This window comes from Astatotilapia calliptera, chromosome 11 (genome assembly GCF_964374335.1).
Source record: "Astatotilapia calliptera chromosome 11, fAstCal68.1, whole genome shotgun sequence".
Lineage (NCBI taxonomy): Eukaryota > Metazoa > Chordata > Actinopteri > Cichliformes > Cichlidae > Astatotilapia > Astatotilapia calliptera.
In genome coordinates, this window is record NC_137432.1 from 24,390,685 (window position 1) to 24,410,574 (window position 19,890).

At 43.5% G+C, this 19,890-nt stretch overlaps 3 protein-coding genes across 4 annotated transcripts; all 3 read right to left on the minus strand.

The window, feature by feature from the left end:
* Positions 1–39: 39 nt before the first annotated feature.
* On the minus strand, positions 40–2,090 carry aicda (activation-induced cytidine deaminase). Its single transcript, XM_026184990.2, has 5 exons — positions 1,872–2,090; positions 1,068–1,233; positions 675–957; positions 421–533; positions 40–307 (listed from the first exon to the last, which is right to left on the minus strand). Exons 1-5 carry the CDS (start codon positions 1,931–1,933, stop codon positions 257–259), a joined length of 675 nt encoding a protein of 224 aa, XP_026040775.1. The 5' UTR covers positions 1,934–2,090; the 3' UTR covers positions 40–256.
* Positions 2,091–4,940: 2,850 nt separating this feature from the next.
* On the minus strand, positions 4,941–7,054 carry nat14 (N-acetyltransferase 14 (GCN5-related, putative)). Of its 2 annotated transcripts, none has more exons than XM_026184853.2 (4): positions 6,772–7,054; positions 6,169–6,336; positions 5,755–6,060; positions 4,941–5,671 (listed from the first exon to the last, which is right to left on the minus strand). In XM_026184853.2, exons 2-4 carry the CDS (start codon positions 6,247–6,249, stop codon positions 5,228–5,230), a joined length of 831 nt encoding a protein of 276 aa, XP_026040638.1. In that variant the 5' UTR covers positions 6,250–6,336; positions 6,772–7,054; the 3' UTR covers positions 4,941–5,227. The 2 variants fall into 2 exon arrangements, with proteins under 2 accessions (XP_026040638.1, XP_080164492.1); XM_080308366.1 differs by having other exon boundaries at positions 6,169–6,382; positions 6,772–6,976.
* A 2,482-nt stretch (positions 7,055–9,536) lies between these two features.
* On the minus strand, positions 9,537–19,729 carry znf628 (zinc finger protein 628). The gene is made up of 9 exons (XM_026185219.2): positions 19,587–19,729; positions 18,570–19,134; positions 16,012–16,084; positions 14,986–15,924; positions 14,202–14,372; positions 12,909–13,242; positions 12,606–12,760; positions 11,972–12,214; positions 9,537–11,872 (listed from the first exon to the last, which is right to left on the minus strand). The coding sequence occupies exons 2-9, from the start codon at positions 18,953–18,955 to the stop codon at positions 9,875–9,877; spliced, it is 4,299 nt and encodes a 1,432-aa protein (XP_026041004.2). The 5' UTR covers positions 18,956–19,134; positions 19,587–19,729; the 3' UTR covers positions 9,537–9,874.
* Positions 19,730–19,890: the final 161 nt, after the last annotated feature.

Consider the following 19,890-nt stretch of genomic DNA (forward strand, 5'->3'; position numbering starts at 1 on the left):
ATAATGATTACCGTTCGCAATCAATAACACAATCCAGTATCTGATTGTAAAGTACTTTATTTGACTTCGCTACAGATACAGCAAGCAGCAGCTACCCAATGTTACAAGCCTTGCCACAACTTGAAAGCATTTTTTTCTCAGTTTTTCTAATTCTCAGTTTAGCTCTTGTAGTGATGGTCCAACACCAACATATCTTTTTCTCATCAGACTTAATAATAGACTTAATGCTAACTTCAGAGGCAGCCACAGGTTTGTTTTACAGTCCAAGAAGCTTGAAGGCATCTCTTAAATCTTCTGTGTCACAGGGCTGAAAGAGAAAAGGCAGAACAGGACATTATTATCATTCTGAACACATCATTATTTCGATTGGCCTCATCCTGCTTGCCTGAGGGAAAATATGTTGTGTGTTACATGTTATACCTGGAGGATGCGGTTGAGTTTTCTGGCCAGACGTACTGAGTTTCGATGCAGATCTTCCCAGGCCTTAAATTTGCTTTGCTGAGCCACAAAAGTCTGCCAGCAGTAGAAGAAGTCTTAAAACAATTAGCAAAATAAATAATTGTTACTGATATCCAGGAAAGGACTATTTTAGGGAATAGTGCACAACTCTAAAGTCAAATATGTCTCTACTTTTTCTGTTTATCGCCCACATATGCATAAATTCATTCATCCACCTTTGTAACTCATGACTGTGATGTGCACGCCGACTTTTTTAAGCAGCCTGAGACCCTCTCTTTCACGACTGTCCTCCATGTCACAGAAGTAAAGACGAGAGACAAAGATCCTGAGGCGAAGGTTGGGTGTCTGTTTGAGGAACTGGGCCAGTCTGGAAGAGCAGTTTGCACAGGGAGACCAGGAGCAGAACCAGGTGATAGAGTAGCTGACCCTCCTCTCCCCATGAAATCCATACCCAGATAGACCAGGGCATAATGTACTAAGGTGGCGCAGGAACAGCAGCTGCAGAGAAAAATAAGAATAAAATAATCATTATACAGCCTTCATTCAATTGCTGTTTTCTCTCTTGCTACTGAGCAGACCCTTTTCATATCTTCTCCCACTTTACCTACCTCTACATGGCAGCCATTGCGGTTGCGGAGGTGTCCAAAGTCAAAGGACAAGGAGTCAGGCCCTACTCGTCTTTTTACTACAAAACAGAGGTATGTTTCATGCCGGCCCCTTGCCCAGCGCACATTCTTGTAATGATAGAGGAACTTTTTTCTGGGCAAAAGCATACTGAAATAAAGGGAGAAAACATTAAAGAGCACACTGCAGTAGACACAGCACAGATTTAAAAAAAACAAGATACAATTTAAAAGCACGCTATGTTGAATTTATCAGTCAACATTTCAGTGCAAAAGGTGTGGCAGCTTTGTGGTGTCAGAAAGTTTCCCTAGTCATTCGCACAATTAATAATTTTACACCACTAAGGTCTGAGACTAATTCTTATTACTACTTAGATGAGTCGCTCATTAATACAAGTTTTATCTCTTAAGTTAGCACAAGTAATGCATGCAAAACCTGTGGTTAACCAAACACAAGTGATGGACAGTCAGAAAGCGGCTTACGTTCACTCACAAACCTTTTCTCACTCTCAGTTTCACGACTTTTAGTGAAAGCAGGACAGTTATTCATCACTTGTTAATACTGAAACCCTGATATAACTCACGAGTAAAGGGTCATAATTATTGAAACAGATTTCCAATGACAAATCTTATAATGGCATCAAAAGTATCGTAGCGTGGTAAAAGAACTATAAAAAAAAGCGTTCTTTTTTTTCTTAATTAAATAGTTTGCACGCACAATTTGGTCAAATAGTTGTTGTTTGGAACGATAAATGCAACATATAAATATAATATATCCATTTTGCTCACCTGTCTAGCTTTGCAATCATTTCAAAAGACGCGCTTTGCCACTCGTCGGGCTTGGGTAGCATAAAGGAAGGTAAATGAGAAAGAGTGAAAGTGTGTTTGTGTGTGTGTATGTGTGTGTGTGTGTGTTGGGGGGTTAAAGGGAGGGAACTGAGAAGATATACCTCTAAACATAAACATCCTGCATACAACACAAGGCAGCATCTGGTTGGACAGAATGATTTTTCAAAGATAATTTGGGGAGGCGTGATACAGAAGAGACGGCTGGATTACACCGTGCTGCTGCTAAGCAATTAAAGTTGTAATTGGATTACTCACTGGCCAAATGTTTTCTTTTTGAATGCTTCGTGGTTCTTATGTTTATTTAAAGAATTTGACATCTGTTTAAACAATGATTAAAGTGAAACCATTCTTTTGGTGAAAGGCAATAAAGGAATTTTATTGGAGGGGGAGATTACACAACGCAGATTTTAAAAAATAATCCGAGTGACCACACATGAGAGGAGCGTTTGACGTGATTTGTAACCTTTGGAGTTTTTACAGACGTCAGTAAATGGAGCCAACTGGATGGAACTTTCCAGACACTTAAGACTCATGCAGTCACAGGCTCTCAACTGTTTGTTTTTGCCATATCATCAAGTAAAAGCTTCCAGATACCGTCTCACCTTGATTTACAGTGCTATTCAGTCTTTTCCACCTAGCTGGTCCCCCCTCCCCACTTCCTCAGGGGCCCCAAGATTTGGTGGAGTTACAGGCGTTCCCAGACGTAACACGTACTTTGTATTTTCATCTGGGTTTTCCCAAACTGTGTCAGGATGGGAGCAGACCTGTAATCGACCCACCTCGTCCTACGTGCCTGCCGGACTGGCTGGCCAGCTGACCGACCACAGCGTGTGGATAAATCGCACTCACAAGCCTTTGAACCTTCAGATGCTGTCATCGGTTCGGTGCCAAATCAGGATGTGTATTATTTTGCTTCTTTTTTGCTCAGTCTGTTTTAGCTTGGGCCCAGTCTGCTCACTCAGTGGCACTGCATGCAGGCATCCTGCTTTCCCATGACTCCCCTCACCCTCTCATGCACTCTGTGGTTTGGGGAATTCACCGTTTCCCAGGGTGGCTGTTTTTGGCGCTCATCTGTGTGTGTATGTGTGCAAGCATGTGTGTGTTGGCCATCTGTATGAGCATGTCATTAACACAGTCTATATGTTATACATCATCTGGAACAAATTTATCTAATTTATCCTGTGATTGTGTGGTGCCCCCAAATTTAGAGTGATTCATGTGTGTGTGTGTGTCTACATGCACTGAACAACCTCACATCATATTGCATTACTCTGACAGCGCACTAAGCCTAATGTCTCTGCACATTTGATCTTGAGCGCATGTGTCTTTTCTGGACTTCAAGAGGCTGATCAAATGCCAAACTATATGTAACCACTTCCCAACCACCTCTCTGGGTTTGACCACAGTTGACCAAGGTCATCTCACAGTCACTCATGAACACTCATGCGTGCACTACCACCCCTCCTGTGCACTGTATGAATGTGTGTGTGTGTGTGCTGGAGTAGTACCGTATGGCCAGACATGCATTTAAACCGTAGTCGAGGATGGGGGGGACCGGGTGTAAGAAATGCCAAGTCATACTTTCCGAAACCCACCCGCCCACACCCTGCTCATGCGCGCACAGGCACACACACACATACACACTCACACAGCCATACCGTGCAGACGCATATGACCACAGTCACAAACAGACTTTCTTTCCAGTGTGTGAACTCACATCTGTTTCCTGACAACAATAATAGCTACAGATCAGGCGGGTAGAGGCCCAGCTTACAGGTGTCTACTGTTTGGCAGTCACGTGGAAACAACCTGATGATGACCGAGAAGTGTCACAAGTAAAGACTACAGCTTTTACAAGGCGAAAATGCCCTGACCACACACTTACTCGTGCATGCTACAACACCGCTGTGTTACTAGGTGTTTCAGCTTTGTCATTTAAGTTAATTAAAGGACGGCGATTTTCCACTATGGCTTGGCTTGCATGATTTAGCAGCAAAGTATAGGCCTATATTTGCCTTCACATCAGGTGTGATATGCCTCCTTCCCACACACATTAACACTGCACAAACATCCTGTGGTGTTTATGTGTGGCAGATTGATGCTATACTGACATCGTCTGAGGTTAGCAGTGGGGTAGACTCGCAATGCAAGCGTGAGGGCTGCTAACCATATTAAGGTTAGCCTCAAGCAGGGGGGTTGTGTGTATTTCCCCACTTAGTCATATAAACTGCCATTCACCTGCAAACCACACACATGCTCAAGTCATAATATCTATGTATAACTTTTACATAGCGTGCTACAATCTCCATACAAATGAAAGCATAACTGAATATGATTAAATCTTTGTAATAACTCAGTATTTTGGGGATGCAGCTAATAGCTACTTTCTGCAGAATGAATCTACATGTAGTATTTTAGTGATAACGTAAATTTAAATGGAAAAAAACAAAAAATCCTTGCATTTATGATGCTGTGACCCACAATAGCTTCTAATTTTAAAAAAAGATAATACAGTAAATTAAAATGAATGAAAGTGGAAAATAATGATTTATTTCCTCTTCATTAAGGAAATATAATGTATAATTGAACAAGAACGCATTGTTAAAGCACTATATATTTTATCAATTAACACTAGCATTAAAGTATGCACTCTCTTTGCGATTGATAACTTTACCATCGCCTAAAATATAACATAGAAAACTAAAAGTGGAAGAAAACGTTATTGAGGTTGTGCTGTTTTTGCAGCCTCATCGACCCACAAGCTATTACGAAGGTGAGCAGCGGCAGTCAGGGAGTGCAGAGATAAAAGTAGATAAATTCTGCATATTCACGAAACCGCACATACTTCCTATACAGTAACTGTACAGCCTCCTACACATCTGTTTGGTTTCACACAAAGAAATGCGTGCAGTCTCACACACTCACACACACACGCGCGCACACACACGCACCTTTTACAGTGTTGATTTTGCTTAAGAAAAGGAACTGCACAAACACAGCTAACAGATATGAAATGTAGTTATTACTTTATTACAAATGCTCAGAGAACAGCACAGCTGAGGCATGATCATGCAATCTTTGAATGATTAAATAAAGAATCCGTTTTTCATCTAAATGAAAATGACGAGATGATAAAAAATAAACTCAAAACAATGAATCCTCGGGATAGCAGCACACTCAATAAATAATCGAATAAATAACACAAAGATTACAAAAATGAAATACTTGAACATGCTGCCGCAGAAATCAGACGCACTTCTTTACCTTTTAAACTGCACGTGTCCATTAAAACTCAATCACAAGTCTTTGTAATACACTTTAGTGAGGGGGTAGCCCAGGAAGCCTCTCTCAGGACTCTCTTGTTTCAGTTCCATATCATCTTCATCACTAGTTTCCACCCCAAGCTGGCGATAACCCAGTTTCCTGAAGAAGGCTTCCCCCAACTTTGAGGGGTAGGGGACGTGTGCATACACTCTGTGTGCCCCTGTCTCCCTCTCTCTCTGCTCCAGGCTTTGGACAAGCAGCCGACCGAGGCCCTCCCTGCGGTACCAGGAGCCTGTCACCAGCCTGCAAATCCTGCTGATGCCCGCTCGTGTCTCGCCCTCCCGGAAGATGCAGCCCAGGATATCTCCCTCACACTCTGCCAGCCAGACCTGCCCTGCTGCCTGCTCCCTCTCTGGAGTGATCTTTTCTGTTGTCGTCTCTTTGTCCTTGTCTTTGGATCCAGCTCGGCGCTTTGGCTGAACAGAAGTAATATTTAGCAACTAGTCTTAAATAAAAACTGCTCCAAAAAAAGTGAATTTAAGCAAGTCAACAGACTAACCTTTTTTGTAAATGGTGTCTTGCCACTGATCCGGCAGTAGGGATTCTGCAGGGTGTCATCCTGTGCCTCTCTGTAGCTGCTACCCACATAGTCCCAGTAGGGCCGGCTGCTGCCCAGGACCCCGGTTGACCGCGGCATGGTGATTTTGAGAAAGACAATTAACAGGAAGACAGGTATAGCAAGGGCCAGGATGAAAGAGTGGACAAGGCAGCGCAGAATTGAGGAAAACACAGCCAGGATGAAAAGGCAGAGTGGGCGAGTGAGGATGTGGAGGATGAGACGATTTTCCGTGCCCTCGCAGCCCTCCTGCAAAGAAATTCATGCACTTTTTAAAAAAATAAAGGGCACTAACCTCAAAAGGATTTGACTTAATACCCAACATGATGAAGCCCAAAGCATTGTCTAAATACAAACCTTGATAAGGGCTTTCACAATTTCGATGTCCTCCTCCTTCATCCTCTTTATCACCACCTGGTCAAGCTCCAGCCTCACCATATTTAGGCTTTTTGCTCAAACAGCTGGCCTGCTCCAACGCTGTCTTACGTTGCAAACTTCAGCATCCACACCGTCTGCACAGGGAGCCTTGAAGAGGAGTGGATGGATAGGAGGATGTAATTCTGGTGAAACGCTTGTGGATGATTTTGTTGGACAGTAAGATACTGGTTAGTGTTTTTTTAAACACATAGTATGACAAACGTGACGTAGTTAAAATAGGTCAATACATTTCAAAACTATGAAATGGACTAGACTTCGCTTCCACTGAGCCAGTAGTTGCATTGTAACAGCACACCCACGCTGGCTCCAAGCAACAAAGGCAGATGGAGATTATGGGGGATTTGCAGCCTGCAGCACCGTTTTTCAGTACTGTATAATTCACATACATCAAGCTTTCGTCTTTACATTTAACAGAGATCATCAAAGGTACACTCGAAAGCGAAAAGACCTGGTTCAAATCCTTATATGGTTATTACGAAGTGCTGCGGTCTCCTGACACATTTAACCCCCAGATTCGCTTACCTTCTGCACAGAGTACCTCAGATCAAGCTGAAAGGTGGGAAACGCGCTCTGTGCGTTTCTGTTGGTTTTTAGCCCGTGTACGTTTGGTACGTTTCACTGAATGACCATCATATGTTTTCTTGCAGAAAGAAGGGAATTATGAATACAAGCTTACTCTATTTTATGCCCGTTATACGCTTTCAATGTGGCTGCCTACGCCATTTGCGTACGTAAAACTTACACTGCGCAACTGTTACGTGAATAGCGAACGCAACGTGACAGCGCTGCGTACGTCTGGTGGCCGCTGTGACGTCAACCAAGTTCCAGTCTAGATGGAGTTACAGTGGCAAAGTCGCTGCTGTATGCCACTTTATTAGGTACACCTGTTTAACTGCTTCTTAATGCAAGTATTAAACCAGTCAAGCCCATGGCACCAACTCAATGCATTTAGGTCTGTAGGCATGGCCAAAACTACAGCCAGGCTGGTTTAAGCATTTCGGAAAACTGCTGATCTACTGAGATTTTCTCTCGCACGCACTTAGGGTTTACAGAGAATGGTTTGAAAAAGAGAAAATATCCCGTGCGCGGCACTTGAATGAAAATGCCCTGTTGATGCCAGATATCAGAGAAGAATAATCAGACCTCATGAAGCTGACAGGAAGGCAAAAGTCAAATAAACCACTTGTCATGATTGAGGCATGCAGCATGTCTGAATGAACAAGTCAAACCTCGAAGCAGATGGTATACAGCAGCAGAATTCCACACCAGGTGCCACTCCTGTTAGTTAAGAACAGGAAACCGAGGCTACAGTTCACACAGACTCACCAAAACCGGACAATAGATGATTGGAAAAAAGTTGTGTGGTCCGGTGAGTCTTGATTTCTGCTGGAACATTCAGATGAGATGGTATGCAGAGGTTGGTGTAAATAATATGATCTTGTGGAACCCTCCTGCCTTGTATGTACAGTTCAGTCTGGAGGTGGTGGTGTAATGGTGTGGGGTATATTTCGTTTGTATACTTAGTTCTTTAGTAACAAATAAATGGTAAATGATCTGGTTCTTATTAACTCCAAGCAGTCAAAGCATTTTACAACTGCTTGCCTCATTTACCCATTTGCACCCATTCACACAGAGTGTTAGTATCTACCTGAGTATTATTGTTGACCATGTCCATCTACTAAAGACCGATCTTTGTTGTGCGGGAAAATACAACAAAGCTCAAATCGTATCAAACTGTTTTATTCATCAGTGTTATGGATGAGCCTCACGGATCCAGTCCAATCCCAGTAAAGTCACTTTGCCCTCTCAGCTGAATTCTCCTGATACAGTCCAACTATAAGTTACATTGATTCATACTATTTTGTGATAAAAAACTTAAAGACCAAAAGTTATTACAGTGCAACCTCAGTTTAATACCACCAAGCGGTGTAAGTCCAAAGCTAGGAAGATTATGATGGACCTCTCCCATCCCAACAATGGACTCTTCTCACTGTTGAGGTCTGGGAAGCGCTTCCGCTCCCTTAAGGCCAAAACAGAGAGAATGAGGAGGAGCTTCTTCCCCCAGGCTATTCGGGCCCTGAACCAGGTGTAGGACTGGACTCTCCCACACACGTCACTATAAGACTGGACTCTCACACACATCACATCACCACACGCACAACCACACATTTCCTATAATCCTATAATTTATAATCTTTATAATCTTTATAATCTCTTCTGCTATTTGCACATTCTTTCCTGTAAATTCCTAAGTTAATTTGTAAATTTTGTAGTAAACTGTAAATTGTAAACATTGTAAAACTTTTCTTCTGTCATTTAATGGTCGGGCATTGTACAGCTACAAGCATTTCACCCCCATGTCATACTGTGTATGGCAGTTCAAAGTAGTTTAGTGTAGCAATCCTGGTGCGGATGAGCGGATGATTTATTGCAAGTCATGTTTTGGGAAGTAACTCTCATGTCTCACTAACACCATAAGCAGGTCATTCATCAACGTGTGCTAGTGTTAAAGCATGGCACTACTTGAAAATATGGATATTGTGTGTTCACAATCAACTGCCCATTTCTGCAGCTGGAGCATATCATTTTTAAAAGCAAAAATTTGAAATAGCAAAGTGACTTGAGCCAAATGACCCTCATCAAAGTTGATTGCCCATCACATTTATATGGACTGTTGCTGACCCTGACAGTGAGTTCAGTGCACTCAAATGGCCCCCAACAGTCACCAGATCTCAATCCAACAGAGCACCTTTGTGGTGGAACAGGAGGTTTACATCATGCATCCGACGAATCTGCAGATGCTATCTGTGATGCATTTTTGTGATGCAAAATCTCTGAGGAATGTTTCCAGCACCTTGTTGAATCTGTGCCACAAAGATTTAAGGCTGTGCTGAAGTCAAAAGAGGGTCTAACTCAGTACTTGCAAGGTATATCTAAGAAATAGTCGTGTGAGTGTATAATCAAAGGCTATTTGTGGTGCTGCGATGTGGGCTTTTACTATTACTTTAAAAAAAAAAGGGTTGCTCTTATTAATTTTATGCCTTTAGTGGTGGCATGCAGTCCATGAACTGAAATGAATTTGACACCTGACCAGTCATCCTGCCTTGTGGCTTGTATGTACCTCAGAAATGGACGTGCTTAACTCTGGATGTATCCCTGAACTGAAACTAAACAGCAGGTGAAATACAACTAAACAATATTAACACACTCTTTGTTCAACATTTTGTTTGTTGGGATGTGGACACCCTACCTACAAGTAGTAAAAATAATTAAAAATCCAAATGACAAAAGGTATTAACAGATTTATTAATTATTAGTTACTATTAACATTGTGAAGAAAGTAGGCAATATACAACATTTATTCACAAAAAACATATTTACTTAATAAAACTGCCAACGACAGTATCATTTAAACTAATCTTTAGGAATATTCTGAGGTCCATGTACAGCCTATTTAAATGTATAACATTTGGCATGGCATTACAACACAGTACTCATCTAACTGCATGTCCTCGCTCACTTGCATGAGAACTCAACTGACTATAAAGTGCTAACAAACAGCCCACAAAAAGTGAGGCATTTACTCATACATACGCTTTATTCGTCTCTAACATGCACACCGTTCTCAGTTAGAGAACTGCACCTCTTTAGGTTTAGAGCTAGGTCCATTCAGTGCGTCTTCCTCTGAGCTGACTGCAGAGTTCACTTCCTTTGTAGACTTTTCCTTGGCCTCTGCTGTTACACCTTCATATTTCACCTCGCTACTTTGTGGGATCTCCCCGTCCCCTTCTCTCTCCATTCCCCCTTCTCTTAAGCTGCTGGTGCTGACTTCAATTATTACAATTTCATCTCCACTTTCCAGCTGAAAGATACTTTCCATTCCTCCTCCACCCTCAGTAACTGTGCCACTTCCAGTACTGCAACCTCGGCCCTCCTCTCCTATCATTCCTCCTTCACCTTCTATCAGGGCTATCATCTGCATGCCTTCCTCAGTTTCCTGTTCCAGCTTGGTCTCACCCCCTAGCTCAAACACCACCTCCTGCCCATTAAGGGGTACTAAGCCTTGGGTAGATGTGCACGAAAGCTGCAGGCTGTTGTCCTGCCCTTGGCTGAAGGTAGCACTGGTTGAACCACTATCCTGTGTGTCAGTGTGGAAATGAAGGACATACGACTCCCCCTGGCTGCCATCCCCTCCCGATTGTCTCCCATCCTGCTTTTCTCCACTCCATTCTTGCAGGAGTGACATCATCCCTCCCTTATCTACCCCTTTTTCCTCTTCACCTGGCACATCTGTCTTGAACTGCAGCACGAGTGACTTTCCCTCTCCACCCATTCCTTCATCGATTGCCTCCCCAGATGAATTCCCTTCAAACTGCAGCACGTATGACTCCCCGGCCTCCCCGATATTCATCCCCTCCTTTGCCTGTTCTTCATTATCAAAACACAACACAAACTCTTTCCCTGACAAAGTTTCCCCAGTCCTCATTTGCTCCACAGTGGAATGAGGTTTCCTTTCTGCAGGGACAGGAGCAGAATCTGATGCTGCAGCTACTGTGGTGGCTGGTGTAACCATGGTAACAGTCGGCAAGGGTCCTGAGGTATCCGCTATGGGGGCTACAGTGGCAGGGGATGACAGAGTCGGGGTAATGGTGTCAGATGTTGTGGGTAGAGAAGATGAGTTTGTGGTAGTATTAGCAGCAGTAACAGTCTGGGTGCCACTGGTCACATTAGAGTTTGTTACTGCAGCAGCTCCGCCTGCAGTGTGACTGACTGGGGTTGGGGCCGATTTCAGAAGTGTAGCTTTTGGTTTGCGCCCCCGTCTGCCTCGTGCAGTCCGTGTGCTCTTCCCCAGTATCGGCTTCGTAAGTAGGGAGCTGGCTGAGAGGTTGTGCATTGGTGTGGCAACTGGAGTGTGTGCATTGTTACTGTTGTTAGTAATTATGATTTGTTGTTGCTGTGATACAGATGGAAACTGGGGTATCTGAGTCTGGTTTTGGTTAAGCACAGGCTGGAATGCTTGGATAGTCTGAAGCATGGGGAGGGACTGAGGCTCTGGAGCTGGTGGAGGGTTGTTTGCTGTGGGGAGGAGAATCAGGCTGGACTGGCTGCCGTTGTTGGAGGGGCACTGCAAGAGGAGGAAGTTTTGAGGCTGGGACGGTTGCGGTGGTGGCGGAGGAGGTGGTGGCTGGACTGGCGTAGGCGTTGACAGAGGAATGAGCTGCAGGCCGCTTGCTGTCTGTATCATGAAGTAGTTCTGGGAGGTGTTGGGGGGAATATTAAGTGCTGGTTGGGATACAATCAGACTGCCATTGTTTCCTGAGGCTTCCAGGGTGATGGGGTTCAGCAGGGTTGTGGTGGTGGTTACTCCTCCAACACTGGCTTTCACAGCCACGCCGTCTTTACCTCCACCACCTGGGCATGGCAGGGAAACGCCAGTGCCGTGGGTGCGGATATGCCTCTGCAAGTAGGAGTGCATGACAAACTCCTTCGAGCAGTAGGGGCATTTGTAGTCCTTGCGTGAGGAGTGTGTGCGAAGGTGGAGTTGAAGGTTGGAGGAATGAGTAAAACTCTTACTGCAGTGGGTGCACTGAAAAGGTCTCTCGCCTGAATGCGTGCGTTCATGCTGCTCTCAGAAAAATAGTAACCAAAAAAAAGAAAAGAAGTTATGAAATCAGTTGATAAAACTGAACATTTTATAACATGACACTGCAGCTGCACTGACCTGTTTCAGATTTGACGTCTGGGAGAAGGACTTGGAGCAGATGGAGCACGTATGAGGCCGCAGACCAGAGTGCATCTGACTGTGTCTGCGCAGGCAGCTGGTGTTCTTGAAGGACTTGCCGCACTCTTTACACACATATGGCCTCTCACCTGTGTGCTGCCGCAAGTGGTACTGGTAGTGGGAGCTCCACTTGAAGGTGAGTGGGCAGTGAGGGCACTGAAATGCCCGTACACCTGTATGCACCTAGGTAAGATATATGTTAAAAAAGGGGGGAGTTAATTTTTAGTGTCCTACCAAAAGAAGAATCTAGAACTGAGCTTGACAAAGAGTGGAAGTCATCACAGGGAACATCAAAATATGAACGCTTGTTACAACTGAAGCACTGAGTGACAGTGACTTTAGTCATGAGAGACCAATAACTTACACCATATTTTTTTTCCTTTTGCTGTTTGCATTTGTCTGATGTAGACTGCATTCATCTCCAGAGGTAATTACATGAGAGCTAAAATACCTAATCAAGTGGAATGTAGAGTTTCACACAGACCACAATCAAGAAACCTCACATCAAGAAAATTATTTTGGTAATTAAAACCTTATTTGATTTATTTGAGTGGAACAGAAGAGTGAGCCTTACCCGCTGATGGATAGAGAGCAGTGATGATCTCTTGAAGCTCTTTCCACACTCCGTGCAGCGGTAGGGCCTTTCCCCAGTGTGATCCCTCATGTGGTATTTCAACCCTGATGAACCTTTGAAGGCTTTTCCACACTCTGAACAGCGGTATGGCCTTTCTGTGTGAACATGTGAGACACGAGTTTAAAAATAACAACAACAAAAAGAACAGCAGAATAAGGAGTTCTTTAAAAAAAGAGAAAAAAAAAGAGACTGAATATCAGCACAGTTTTATGCCTCATCTGCTTTCTTTCTAATTATCTTTACCTCCAGCAGGAGTGCTCTTGCTAGATCCCGTCTTTTTGTGGGCTTTGGTTGGTTTTGCTGGCTGCTCCTCTTGTTCCTCTCCAACGGCTATGATGTCGACATGAATCTCCCTCTGGTCCTCCTGCTGCTTGTCAGCCTGGCTCGGAGAAGAGGGAAGCGGGAGAGACAAGGAAAGCGATGGAGGGCACACGATTTCGGCCTCTGCCTCAGCCAGGAGACGCTGCTCGGGAGTGTGGGAGTGTTGGTGCGTGAGGAGCGAGGAGAGAAGAGGGAAAGAGCGGTCGCAGGCAGAGCAGCTGAACTGGGAACGGGACTGTGATGAAAGAGAGTGCATCTGGAGGGAAAAAAAAAAGAAAATGAAAACAGGAGGTAGTTCATTTGATAGTTGTTGTTTTTTTTATTAGAAAGCACTGATCTAAATAAATATTAGTACATTATAGAAAATGCAGAACCCAGAGAGCAATGCACACAGTTCACTCAGAAACTGCCTTGAACACAAGCTATGAAGACTTTCATAATGTTGTGATGCCACAACTCTTTAGTCCCACCTACACCAACGATCCAACTTTTTTCCTTTTTGGCACTGCCAGCTCTGACTCCAAAACATCTCAGCCACAAGAAAAGCAATAAATGACACTAAATTTCCTGTTGCTTACTGCAAGACCATGTAAGAGTCTTCGTGCACTCCAATGCGCTACTTTTATTTTTGGTGGCAATGTTCCCTCAGCAGGAAAAGAAAACATTCTTGGAGGAAATCGGAACTTATGGAAACTCGAAGACCAGTTTCAGACCAATAAACAAGGACTGGGAGTGGGGTGCATTTTTTTCCCTATATCACCTACAGTGCCACTTAAAATTAGTTGGATTATTTCTTAGCATTCCCAAACACAAACGAGTGAAAAATTAGCTAAAAATTAATGTACTATTGGAAATGGTAACACAACTGCAGGAAAACATTGTGTTTTATCTAACATGGTGACTTCAGCATGACTGCATCACTGTACTGAGTTGGATTGTGGTTTTAAATGTGTGCGATTTGGACTTTTTTTGTTACCGACAGTTCATAGAGAGCTGGAGGGCTCTTTTGGAAAGGCCTGTTAGATTTCATGTAGAGCTACAGACACAGCATGGGCATGATAAAACAATCCATAAAAGTCCCATTCTTGATATATGACACACTTATACTAACACTAACAAAAGGACCTTTAAGATGGATAAATGTTAGTCTTGCTGTAGGTTTTGTAATCTGTACAAAAGTGTTAGTAGTAGAACAGTTGCAACAGTCATTCTCACCAGTGATACATGTCTATTGAGGCCTCCGCTCGTCTTAAAGGTCTTATTGCAGTAGCCACATGACAGCCCTGCCCATGTGGTTCTGGCCTCTGGCTGAACGGTCTCAGAGCTCTGAGTCACCTCAGTGAAGCTCTGTAACAGGTCAAACTGGGCCTGGGTGGTGCCGACATTCTGAGGACAAACCAAAGGAAGTAGTAATACATATCAAAAATATATGTCCTCAAACTGAACTCATTGGCTTTATAGGGACTTTTATTTGCTCCAATTCAAAGTATATTTTAATTAAGAGTACTTATACTTCTGCCCCACATTACATAAAAAAACAGAAGCTACACTATCTAACAGGGAAAACCTTTTGAATTCACGCCAGTTTATTTTGCATACCACTGGGTTCATGTTAACAATGCTTGTTTGGGTGTTGATCATTTGTGGCCTTCACACACCAACATCATGTTCAGACGACACATAAGCTGCAGCAGCAGTTACAGGATGAGCCAATCACAAAGTTTGTTGCAAAAACCTGTGTCAGCCTATGAGTTGACTGACAGCGGTTTCAAGTGCACAACCAACAATTCATGGTTATCACAGTTTTTCTGCCTAACGGCCTATTTCAAATCGGTTCTACCACTATTATGAATGTGTTTCTACTATTTGTAGGATCTAAATTGGGCTTAATTGTACAACTACAAATTTTAAAGCATTTAAAGAAATGTGTGATGTTGGCAGTTTTTGAGATAAATATTTTTATGCAATGTGCATTTATCCGTTTGAACCCATCACTTACTGCATTGCTGCTATCTACTCCCTCTGACAATCCAAGGAGCACCTCTGTCGTGTGTCCACTTTCAGCCACTGTGGTAGTTTCCACCACCTCCTCAAAGTCAGCAAGCAGGTGTCCAGCTCCCACCAGCCCATCCCCAACTTCCATCCCAGAGCCGACCCCTGCCCCTCCACCAACCCCATCTTCCTCTGGAGCCATGTGAATGGCCTGGTGCTCCTCTAGGTCTGTCCGTGTGCCAAAAGTGTGGCTGCAGCTGCCACAGCTGTACAAGAGCACACTGGCTCCGGTGTCTGTACTCAGGTGAACCTCTGTCCCAATGGCTCTAGATGTGCACATGTTCTCCCCAGAAGAAGTGAGGGTGAGCTGGGGGAGAAGGCCTGGATTCTGGCCAGAGGAAGTGGTTGACAGGAACACTTCTTCCATCCCCACCCCAACTCCATCAGTTCCTTCCTGGCTCACAAATCCCACCATGTCTGTCAACATTGATGATGTCACTTCCTCTCCCCCCACCACCACCTCCACTACCTCATTTCTCTTCCTTGCATCCTCGCCCCTCTTTCCCTCTTTCCCACCTGCGTTTAGGTTGGAGTGCGAGTTCTTGTGCAGGGCCAGGTTTGACGAATGAGTAAAGCTTCGTCCACACTCACCGCAGATGTAGGGCCTCTCGCCTGTATGTATCCTCATGTGCTGCCTCAGGTTGGTGGACTGCGTGAAGGATTTGTTACACACTGTGCAGGTGTAAGGTTTGAGACCGAGATGGACATTCTTGTGTCTCCGCAGACTGCTCGAGTTCTTGAAGGCCTTCGGACAAGTGTCACACGGGTATGGGCATTCTCCTGTGTGTTGGCGCAGGTGATACTGGTAGTGAGAACTCCATTTAAAAGTAAGGGGGCAGTAGGGACACAAGAAGGTACGCACTCCAGTGTGGACACTCTGGTGGACCTGGGCAGAAACCGATATGGTGAAATATCTCATTTGTAAACATTGAAAAAAACAAACAAACAAAAAAAACCTTTTTTGGCGTCTCACCTGGAGAAGAGAAGAGCGTTTGAAGGCTTTGCCGCAGTCCTGACATTTATAAGGCTTCTCCCCTGAGTGTGACCTGCAAAATAAAGGTAACTATTCAGGAGGAAAACATGGTTAATCATATGACATCATTATTTGTGCAAAATACAATCAAACCCATATCTAAGTAATTTCTTTTGCTATGCATCGTATAGTATAACATCTTGTTTTATGTCAGAAATTAGCTCTTTATTTTACATTGAAATTTGCCTTTTTGACACTTTCCATCAACCTGACTGTGGCCCGATTTAAGATGTGAAAAAGGCAGGCTGGGAGGTGCTGGTTAGATTGTATGTCTTCCTGCTGATATTCAGTCCTCTTCTCATTCATTCCCTAATCACTCACTGCTTCTGATTAATCTCCTGGTCAGTTCTAGTAAACTGGGTTTATTAAATATTGTTTACATGACATGCTATTCCTGTATTCCTGATCGCAGGAATTAAAATATTAATGGATCTGTATTTTAGCTGTAGAAGCCAATTGACTGCAGAACGTCTTCTGTATTTGAAATGTACATCATCGAGTTAGATATGAGATGGCGAACATGAAAACACCATCAGGATTGAAACAAAGACGTAGCAGACAATTCTTGAATCCCCTGTTATAGAGTTAGTCCATTAGGGTTTTTGGACAGCGACATAATTTGGTATTTTTGCCTCTGTACACTTCCACAGTGGATTTTAACTCGTGATAAATTAAACAGATAAAATATTTGGAGTTGATTACAAGTGCTGAATTTGCACTTCGTAGCTTTTCACTGGATATCCTAATAGAATAGGTTCAAAGAGATGGCGATGGAAGTGAAGGAGGCCATCATTAGACCGAAACGAATAAAATAAATCTGATGGATTAAATAAACTTTGGGAGTGGCCAAATCAACAATTTTGTTCATTCTTCAAAAGAAGGAATGCATTGGCCAACTCAGTAACACCAAAAAGCCTGAAAGAAATCCAAAGCCAGCTAAAGTTCATGATGACAGAATTTCCATGGTTACAAAAACAACTTCACAACATCCAACCAAGGAGGTGTGTCATTGTCAAAGTCCACAATCATGGGATGCCTTTATGAACAGAGCGTTCACAACAGGGTGCAAACCCCTCATTACACTCAGGAGGTGACATTAGATTAAAAAAAAAAAAAAATCTAAATGAGCCTTCACCATTCTGGGGAAAAAAAAAACAACCCTAGATGACACTGAGAAGAAGAGAAAAAGCTGTGATCTGAGGTTTACCACATTATCTGTAAAACATGGTGGAGGAAATGTTATGGGATGAGCCGGTGTTCTGGGAATCCATCCTACCTGACAAACCATCCTATTCGTTGTTTGTGCGCATGCGCACAACACGAAATTAAGTGGCGAACCGTCCTACCTTTGTGAATGTGACCTACAAGCATACTTTAACAGCTAAAATTTAGTCGCAAAACGTCCTACCTTTGTTAATCTGAGCTAGAAGCATATTTTAACAGCTAAAATTCAGTGGCGAACCATCCTACCTTTGTGAATATGAGCTAAAAGCATACTTTAACAGGTAAAATGAAGTGCCAAACCATGCTATCTTTGTGAATGTTACCTACAAGCATACTTTGACGGGTAAAATGAAGTGGCAAACCGTCCTGGCTTTATAATTATGAGCTACAGGCATACTCTGATGGGCAAAGTTAAGTGGCAAACCATCATACCCACTTAAATTTGTGCTGGAATTACTCTGTGACAGCAGAAATATGCATAAACTACTTACGGTAGGACGTTTTCCCAAAGTAGGATGGTTTGTCAGAATACCGGGTCACTAGTGTTTATTGATAATATGACTGCTGATTGAAGAAAAAGGGTGATTTTTTTTTTTTTTTTGCTTAGCAGACTCCACCTTTGGCAAACATATTTAATGAGGACACATTGAGATGTGCAGGTGAGGGAGGTTAAATGACTAAATTTGTTAGTGCAGAACCGTATTAGCCTTAAAAGACAAAACTGTAACAGTATCAAACTTAATGATATAACAGCCAAATACGGATATCGGCTGATATTAGCCTTGTTGACTCATACCAACATATATGCATTTACATTTGCCTTTTGTGGTTTTTTGGGGTGACTAAATGTTCAAACATAGCATAAAGAGCAAGGAGATGCTGATCTTTTTATGAAACACAGTTTTGGGTTTGTTTTTTTTACTCCTCCTGGTACAAAGACTGGAATTATTAACAGAAGAAAACAAACTGGAAAACATCACTGGTATCTGCTAACAGCTAAAATGTTCAATTCAATTTTATTTATGTAGCACCAAATCACAACAACAGATGCTTTAAGGTGCTTCATATTGTAAGGTAAAGGCTCTACAAAAATATAGAGAAAACCCCAACAATCAGATGACTGCCTATGAGATAGCACTTGGTGACAGTGAGAAGGAAAAACAACCCTTTAGCCGGAAGAAAGCTACAGCAAAACATTATTTTAGACATCAGAACTGGTCATGAACTTCCTAATATGTGAATCCTCAATATTAATATAATTTTAGTGTGGGTACCGTTGGTGATAGAGCAGAGCAGAGGAGCCCTTGAAGGCCTTGGGACAGAGGTTGCAGCGGTAGGGCCTTTCATTGTTGTGGCTCCGCAGGTGGTGGGTCAGCCTGGATGACCACCTGAAGCTCTTGCCACAGTCCAGACACTGGAAGGGATGATCCGTCTGCTCTGGCTGCGGGACTGACCCGGACACTGACGATGACACCATGTCCAGAACCACTTCCTCACCACCTTCTACTCCCCCTTTTTCTCCCTCCACCAGCTCCCCTCTCTCCCGTTCATCCTCGCCATCCTCCCCCGAACCAAGAAGAGACGGGAAAGGTGAGAGGGACGTGGTGGACTGAGCTGGCAAAAGCTCTGCTTGGACGACTAGGGCCACTGAGTTGGCCATTACCAGATCAACCTGGTGGCAGATGATGGTTTTCCTTAGAGGCAGAGGGGTGGGTGGGATCAGTTTGTGTGCGGCATCATGGTTTTTCTTTCATCTTTTCTTCTGTGCCTTCATAAATTCCTTCCCTGCTGGCCACTGTAGCACCAGCTGTCATCCCAAGCAGTGAAATGAGGGCAAGTCTGAGATAAAAGGAGATGGAAATAAATACAGTATTACAACATTATAACAGTTGGTACCAAAGCTCCCTTTAAATTTCCCTCCCTCCCTCCCATCTCTGAAGCTGGTCCTCCCTCCCCGCTGTCTTTCCTCCGGCCGTCAGTCCGTGTGCGCTGTATCTCCACACTGGCGCACGGTTTCTGTCCTTCCCCGCAGTGCGGTGCTTGTTAGCACCACAAACCAGCGGCTACAGCAAAGTTACACACCGAGCTACTCTATAACTGTCCCAATGTCTTCCGACGAGCTCTTGCAATCCAGCAGTTAAAGCAGACACACACACAGATTCTTTGGCGAATTAACAAAAACAGTTAGTGGCCTGCTTTTAAAGCTAACCAAGCCTCCGGCTCAGTGCGGAACAGCTTCTTTTAACTGCTCGCCATGAATGTGCATGAATGCGGGCTGAGGCCGTACTCACCGCGGGTACTTAACTCATCTTAAAGCTATATTGTTGATCATATGAAAAGAAACTGGGTGCTGCAGTGCTAATCCACACAACCTTAACAATAAACACAGCACAAACTAACAGCAGTTCTCCACCCAATGCCGCCTTTCAAGAACAGCGGCAGCGATTGGCTGATACGTACAATAGATGAGCTACTCCCATTGGCTGGGGGCTTGAACAGACAGGTTGACGTTCTTACCAGAAAACATTTAGAAAATCAAAATTTGGCGTAAGCTAGTTATTAGTAAAGGATCCATACTCCAAGATGCTCCAAATT

What these genes read in the sequence shown, in the direction of transcription:
- aicda (XM_026184990.2), bottom strand. Translation starts at nt 1,933, where the DNA reads ATGCTACCCAAGCCCGACGAGTGGCAAAGCGCGTCTTTTGAAATGATT. An exon ending in CACAGTCATGAGTTACAAAG is followed by an intron (nt 534 to 674) that starts GTGGATGAATGA and finishes AATTGTTTTAAG; the next exon opens with ACTTCTTCTACTGCTGGCAG. An exon ending in AACTCAACCGCATCCTCCAG is followed by an intron (nt 308 to 420) that starts GTATAACATGTA and finishes TTTCTCTTTCAG; the next exon opens with CCCTGTGACACAGAAGATTT.
- nat14 (XM_026184853.2), bottom strand. Translation starts at nt 6,249, where the DNA reads ATGGTGAGGCTGGAGCTTGACCAGGTGGTGATAAAGAGGATGAAGGAG. An exon ending in TTGTGAAAGCCCTTATCAAG is followed by an intron (nt 6,061 to 6,168) that starts GTTTGTATTTAG and finishes ATTTCTTTGCAG; the next exon opens with GAGGGCTGCGAGGGCACGGA. An exon ending in AGACACCATTTACAAAAAAG is followed by an intron (nt 5,672 to 5,754) that starts GTTAGTCTGTTG and finishes ACTTCTGTTCAG; the next exon opens with CCAAAGCGCCGAGCTGGATC.
- znf628 (XM_026185219.2), bottom strand. Translation starts at nt 18,955, where the DNA reads ATGGCCAACTCAGTGGCCCTAGTCGTCCAAGCAGAGCTTTTGCCAGCT. An exon ending in GCTCTGCTCTATCACCAACG is followed by an intron (nt 16,085 to 18,569) that starts GTACCCACACTA and finishes TTTATTTTGCAG; the next exon opens with GTCACACTCAGGGGAGAAGC. An exon ending in GAGTAGATAGCAGCAATGCA is followed by an intron (nt 14,373 to 14,985) that starts GTAAGTGATGGG and finishes GTTTGTCCTCAG; the next exon opens with AATGTCGGCACCACCCAGGC.